This window comes from Salmo salar, chromosome ssa16 (genome assembly GCF_905237065.1).
Source record: "Salmo salar chromosome ssa16, Ssal_v3.1, whole genome shotgun sequence".
In the NCBI taxonomy this organism is placed as follows: domain Eukaryota; kingdom Metazoa; phylum Chordata; class Actinopteri; order Salmoniformes; family Salmonidae; genus Salmo; species Salmo salar.
In genome coordinates, this window is record NC_059457.1 from 59,454,596 (window position 1) to 59,461,885 (window position 7,290).

Sequence of the window (7,290 nt, forward strand, 5' to 3'; positions counted from 1 at the left end):
TGTGTTATTGCATCCAGGGCGGGGAACTCTTTACTTCCGGACTACACGGACGACGACAACATTACGTGGAGTGCAATGTCCCCATCTAGTGTATGTATTAAATAATGCAAGGCTTAAAACGTTGATTTCAGTAAACCTACTTTTGAGTGTTATCAAATATGTTGGGATTGGGATTGTGTATTATAGATAACATTTATTGACTATGACTGTTTATAGATGTTATGAGAGTATTCTAGTGCTTTGCCATTACATGATACTGTTTTTTACACTATTATCAAATGAACGTTGTAATACCAGTATGTTTATGTTTAACATAAATAATGGACATTCTCTGTATTTAATGACCCAGATGTGCTATCATGTGATCCCAGAGTGTGTGGCATGGCCTAGTTTCGATCTATCCTGGGTCACATTCCTGTGTGTAGCAGCCTGGTGCTGCCTGCCTGCCTGGTTGGACTGGTCTGGGTGAGCAACCGGCCCAACCACTCGATCGGATCTCTGCCCTCAGGGCCGTAAAGGCAGGCTGTCCTCAAACACTACAGCACAGCAGCACTAGCCTGCCATCAAGTCAACAGGGGCTGTGTTCCAAATGGCTCCCTATACCCTTTATAGTGGTCTACTTTTGACCAGGGTCTATACACTGCGTGCACAATTATTAGGCAAATTGTATTCCTCGGGATTCATTTTATTGTTGAACAAACACAATGCTCTCAGTCAATCCAAAATGTTATTGAACCTCAAACCTGAATGTTTAACAAAGGAAAAGTGAGTTTTGTCTTTCTCAGTGAAATATATAAGTGTGCACAATTATTAGGCAACTATTAGTGTGCAGAATATTAGGCAACTAAATTACAAAAATAATTTCTCTCAACTCACTTGTTTATTCTCAGTTTTTAGAGTAAGTGTAACAGATAAGTAACACAAAATGACAATTATATAACATTTTTGGCCTTTCAAAAATATTCAGTGACCAATATAGCCACCCTTATTTTCAATAACTGCCATGAGCCTTCCATCCATGGAGTCTGTCAGTTTCTTGATCTGTTCACGATCAATTTTCGCTGAAGCAGCAACTACAGCCTCCCAAATGCTGTTCAAAGAGGTGTATTGTCTTCCATCACTGTAAATCTCACATTTGAGAAGGGCCCACAAGTTCTCAATAGGATTTAAGTCAGGTGAGGAAGGGGGCCAGGTCATTATTCAGGCATCTTTGAGGCCCTTGCTGGCTAGCCAAGCAGTGGAGTACTTGGATGCATGTGATGGAGCATTGTCCTGCATAAAGATCATGGCCTTCAAGAATGCTGAGGACTTCTTCCTGTACCACTGTTTGGCGAAAGAATCTTCCAGAAACTGGCAGTAGGTTTGGGAGTTGAGTTTCAGTCCATCTTCAACCCGAAAAGGTCCAACTACCTCATCCTCAATGATAGCAGCCCATACCAGTACCCCTCCTTCACCTTGCTGGCACCTGACTCAAAGTGGTGGCCTGTGTCCATTACTGATCCAGCCACGGGCCCATCCATTTGGTCCATCAAGAGTCACTTTCATTTCATCTGTCCATAAAACCTTTGAAAAATCTGTCTTCAGGTATTTCTTTGCCCAATCTTGACGCTTCAACTTGTGAATCTTATTCAGTGGTGGTCTTGTTTCAGTCTTCTTGACCTTGGCCATGTCTCTGAGCTCTTGACACCTTGTACTTCTGAACACTCCAGGTAGGTTGCAGTTCTGGAATACGGTGGCGCTGGAGGATAATGGGTTCCTGGTAGTTTGACGTTTAATTCTTCTCAAGTCTTTTGCAGTTAATTTGCACCTTTTCTTCCCCATGCGTTTTTTGCGCCCCAGTTGACTATTCTCAACAAAACGTTTGAATGTCCGGTGGTCACACCTCAATAGTTGAGCTATTTAAAGAGCGTTGCATCCGTCTGAAAGGCAGTTTGGCTTTTCAGTGTCAGTTAAATTTCTTTTTTGGCCCATTTTACCTGAGGTAATGAGGCTGCCTAATAATTATGCACACCTTGATATAAGGTGTTATTCACTTTCGCCACACCCTCCCTCATTACACAAATACATATCACCTGAAAATGATTAAATCCAATAAGCATTCAAGTTTATATGGTTTGGAGTTCGAAAATGTGAATAGAAACAATGATAAGATCAGAATACTCACTTGCCTAATAATTGTGCACGCAGTGTAGAGCTATATAGAGAATAGACAGGGTATTTCTTCAGACACACCCAGGGTCTATAGAGCTACGCTACAGTTCAAAAGTTTGGGGTCACTTAGAAATGTCCTTGTTTTTGAAAGAAAAGCACATTTTTTGGTCCATTAAAATAACATCAAAACACCAGTCTCAACGTCAACAGTGGAGAGGCGACTCCAGGATGCTGGGCGTCTTGGCAGAGTTCCTCTCCAGTGTCTGTGTTCTTTTGCCCATCTTAATCTTTTCTTTTTATTGGCCAGTCTGAGATATGGCTTTTTCTTTGCAACTCTGCTTAGAAGCCCAGCATCCCGGAGTCGCCTCTTCACTGTTAACGTTGAGACTGGTGTTTTGTGGGTACTATTTAATGAAGCTGTGAGTTGAGGACTTGTGAGGTGTCTGTTTCTCAAACTAGACACTCTAATGTACTTGTCCTCTTGCTCAGTTGTGCACCGGGTCCTCCCACTCCTCTTTCTATTCTGGTTAGAGCCAGTTTGCTCTGTTCTGTGAAGGGAGTAGTACACGGCGTTGTACGAGATCTTCAGTTTCTTGGCAATTTCTCACATGGAATAGCCTTTGTTTCTCAGAACAAGAATAGACTGACGAGTTTCAGAAGAAAGTTCTTTGTTTCTGGCCATTTTGAGCCTGTAATCGAACCCACAAATGCTGATGCTCCAGATACTCAACTAGTCTAAAGAAGGCCAGTTTTATTGCTTCTTTAATCAGAACAACAGTTTTCATCTGTGCTAACATAATTGCAAATGGGTTTTCTAATGATCAATTAGCCTTTTAAAATGATAAACTTGGATTAGCTAACACAACGTGCCATTGGAACACAGGAGTGATGGTTGCTGATAATGGGCCTCTGTACTCCTATGTAGATATTCCATAAAAAAAATCAGCCGTTTCCAGCTACAATAGTCATTTACAACATTAACAATGTTGTATTTCTGTATTTCTTATCAATTTGATGTTATTTTAATGGACAAAAAATTAGCTTTTCTTTCAAAAACAAAGACTTTTCTAAGTGACCCCAAACCTTTGAACGGTAGTGTATATAGAGAATAGACAGGGTGTTTCTTCAGACACAGCCAGGGTCTATATAGCTCTGGTCAAAAGTAGTGTACTATGTAGGGGATAGGGAGACATTTTGGACAAGAACTGTAATACTCCCATACCACCTTTCAGGAATAAAAATCCACCTTACCGGCAGTTTATACTATAAAAGCGTCACTCACCTAACGATGCTAGCCTCACCCTCATGTGAGTACTAACAAGCTAGCAAGCAAGTGCTATGTATCAACAGCCATCGTCAGTCAATCCAGGAGGGATCGGAAGTTATGATGAACTTCAAATAGTCTCTCACGTCGCGATATCGCAGAGGATTCTAGATAAGTTCAGCTTTCTCCAACTTTCAACCCGCCCTGTTCAGCTCCCTTGACCATGCTAGCTTCGCTCAACAGTCCCCCCGCACACTCCGTTTCTCTCGCTTTCCTTCCATTGAAAGTGAATGGCTTCCAATGTTTCACAGCGTGTAATGTAAATGGTGTAAATGGCACTTTAGATGAAACATTTCAATAAAGGCATTATATATGAGGAATACAATGTGTTGGGCTTTTCTTTATGAGGACCAAAGTAAGCAGTAGTTGTTTGCATCCCACTTCTGGCTTACTTCTGAAGCTAAGCAGGATTGGTCCTGGTTGGTCCCTAGATGGGAGACCAGATGGTGCTGGAAGTGGTGTTGGAGGGTCAGTAGGAGGCACCCTTTCCTTTGGTCTAAAAAAATATTCCACTGCCCCAGGGCAGTGATTGGGGACATTGCCCTGTGTAGGGTGCTGTCTTTTGGATGGGATGTTAAACGGGTGTCCTGACTCTCTGTGGTCACTAAAGATCCCATGTCACTTATCTTAAGAGTAGGGGTGTTAACCCTGGTGTTCTGGCTGAATTCCCAATCTGTCCCTCATATCATCACGGTCACCTAATCATCCCCAGTTTCCAATTGGCTCATTCATCCCCTCTCCTCTCCCCTGAAACTATTCCCCAGGTCGTTGCTGTAAATGAGAATGTGTTCTGTCAACTTACCTGGTAAAATAAGGGTTAAAAATATAAAATAAAAATATATATGTAGCAGTTAGGGTGGGACTGATATATCTAGTAGTAGTAGTAGTAGTAGTAGTAGTAGTAGTAGTAGTAGTAGTAGTAGTTAGGGTTGGACTGATATATGTATTAGTAGTAGTAGTAGTAGTAGTAGTAGTAGTTAGGGTTGGACTGATATATGTAGTAGTAGTAGTAGTAGTAGTAGTAGTAGTAGTTAGGATTGGACTGATATATGTAGTAGTAGTAGTAGTAGTAGTAGTTAGGGTTGGACTGATATATGTAGTAGTAGTAGTAGTAGTAGTAGTTAGGGTTGGACTGATATATGTAGTAGTAGTAGGAGTGGTAGTAGTAGTAGTAGTAGTTAGGGTTGGACTGCTATATGTATTAGTAGTAGTAGTAGTAGTAGTAGTAGTAGTAGTAGTAGTAGTAGTAGTAGTAGTAGTACTAGTAGTTAGGGTTGGACTGATATATGTAGTAGTAGTAGTAGTAGTAGTAGTAGTAGTAGTAGTAGTCAGGGTTGGACTGATATATGTAGTAGTAGTAGTAGTAGTAGTAGTTAGGGTTGGACTGATATATGTAGTAGTAGTAGTAGTAGTAGTAGTAGTAGTAGTAGTAGTAGTAGGAGTTAGGGTTGGACTGATATATGTAGTAGTAGTAGTAGTAGTAGTAGTTAGGGTTGGACTGATATATGTAGTAGTAGTAGTAGTAGTAGTAGTTAGGGTTGGACTGATATATGTAGTAGTAGTAGGAGTAGTAGTAGTAGTAGTAGTAGTAGTTAGGGTTGGACTGCTATATGTATTAGTAGTAGTAGTAGTAGTAGTAGTAGTAGTAGTAGTAGTACTAGTAGTTAGGGTTGGACTGATATATGTAGTAGTAGTAGTAGTAGTAGTAGTAGTAGTAGTAGTAGTCAGGGTTGGACTGATATATGTAGTAGTAGTAGTAGTAGTAGTAGTTAGGGTTGGACTGATATATGTAGTAGTAGTAGTAGTAGTAGTAGTAGTTAGGGTTGGGATGATATATGTAGTAGTAGTAGTAGTAGTAGTAGTAGTAGTAGTAGTAGTAGTTAGGGTTGGACTAAGTCTAGTAATAGTAGTAGTAGTATTAGTAGTAGTAGTAGTAGTAGCAGTAGTTAGGGTTGGACTGATATATCTAGTAGTAGTAGTAGTAGTAGTAGTAGTAGTAGTAGTTAGGGTTGGGATGATATATGTAGTAGTAGTAGTAGTAGTAGTAGTAGCAGTAGTTAGGGTTGGACTGATATATGTAGTAGTAGTCGTAGTAGTTAGGGTTGGACTGATATATGTAGTAGTAGTAGTAGTAGTAGTAGCAGTAGTTAGGGTTGGACTGATATATCTAGTAGTAGTAGTAGTAGTAGTAGTAGTAGTAGTAGTAGTTAGGGTTGGACTGATATATCTAGTAGTAGTAGTAGTAGTAGTAGTAGTAGTAGTAGTAGTAGTAGTTAGGGTTGGACTGATATATCTAATAGTAGTAGTAGTAGTAGTAGTAGTAGTAGTAGTAGTAGTTAGGGTTGGACTGATATATGTAGTAGTAGTAGTAGTAGTAGTAGTAGTTAGGGTTGGGATGATATATGTAGTAGTAGTAGTAGTAGTAGTAGTAGTAGTTAGGGTTGGGATGATATATGTAGTAGTAGTAGTAGTAGTAGTAGTAGCAGTAGTTAGGGTTGGACTGATATATCTAGTAGTAGTAGTAGTAGTAGTAGTAGTAGTAGTAGTTAGGGTTGGACTGATATATGTAGTAGTAGTAGTAGTAGTAGTAGTAGTAGTTAGGGTTGGGATGATATATGTAGTAGTAGTCGTAGTAGTAGTTAGGGTTGGACTGATATATGTAGTAGTAGTAGTAGTAGTAGTAGTAGTAGTAGTAGTAGTTAGGGTTGGACTGATATATGTAGTAGTAGTAGTAGCAGTAGTAGTAGTAGTAGATAAGGGTTGGACTGATATATGTAGTAGTAGTAGTAGTAGTAGTAGTAGTAGTAGTAGTAGTAGTAGTAGTAGTAGTAGTAGTAGTAGTAGTAGTAGTTAGGGTTGTACTGATATATGTTGTAGTAGTAGTAGTAGTAGTTAGGATTGGACTGATATATGTAGTAGTAGTAGTAGTAGTAGTAGTAGTAGTAGTAGTTAGGGTTGGACTGATATATGTTGTAGTAGTAGTAGTAGTAGTAGTAGTAGTAGTAGTAGTAGTAGTAGTAGTAGTTAGGGTTGGACTGATATATGTAGTAGTAGTAGTAGTAGTAGTAGTAGTAGTTAGGGTTGGACTGATTATTCTGGTAATAGTAGTAGTAGTAGTTAGGGTTGGGATGATATATGTAGTAGTAGTAGTAGTAGTAGTAGTTAGGGTTGGACTGATATATGTAGTAGTAGTAGTAGTAGTAGTAGTAGTAGTAGTAGTAGTAGTTAGGGTTGGACTGATATATGTAGTAGTAGTAGTAGTAGTAGTAGTTAGGGATGGACTGATATATGTAGTAGTAGTAGTAGTAGTAGTAGTTAGGGTTGGACTGATATATGTAGTAGTAGTAGGAGTAGTAGTAGTAGTAGTAGTAGTTAGGGTTGGACTGCTATATGTATTAGTAGTAGTAGTAGTAGTAGTAGTAGTAGTAGTAGTAGTAGTAGTACTAGTAGTTAGGGTTGGACTGATATATGTAGTAGTAGTAGTAGTAGTAGTAGTAGTAGTAGTAGTAGTAGTAGTAGTAGTCAGGGTTGGACTGATATATGTAGTAGTAGTAGTAGTAGTAGTAGTTAGGGTTGGACTGATATATGTAGTAGTAGTAGTAGTAGTAGTAGTAGTTAGGGTTGGGATGATATATGTAGTAGTAGTAGTAGTAGTAGTAGTAGTAGTAGTAGTAGTAGTAGCAGTAGTTAGGATTGGACTGATATATCTAGTAGTAGTAGTAGTAGTAGTAGTAGTAGTTAAGTTGGGATGATATATGTAGTAGTAGTAGTAGTAGTAGTAGCAGTAGTTAGGGTTGGACTGATATATCTAGTAG

The 7,290-nt window shown here is 39.3% G+C and overlaps 1 protein-coding gene across 1 annotated transcript; it reads right to left on the reverse strand.

Moving 5' to 3' along the window:
- Nucleotides 1–4,621: 4,621 nt before the first annotated feature.
- On the reverse strand, nt 4,622–6,383 carry LOC123727927 (integumentary mucin C.1-like; the record flags this gene model as incomplete). Its single annotated transcript, XM_045698446.1, has 2 exons — nt 4,622–5,129; nt 6,250–6,383. Coding segments are annotated over 2 exons (642 nt in total), but the record flags the coding sequence as incomplete, so codon positions are not given.
- Nucleotides 6,384–7,290: the final 907 nt, after the last annotated feature.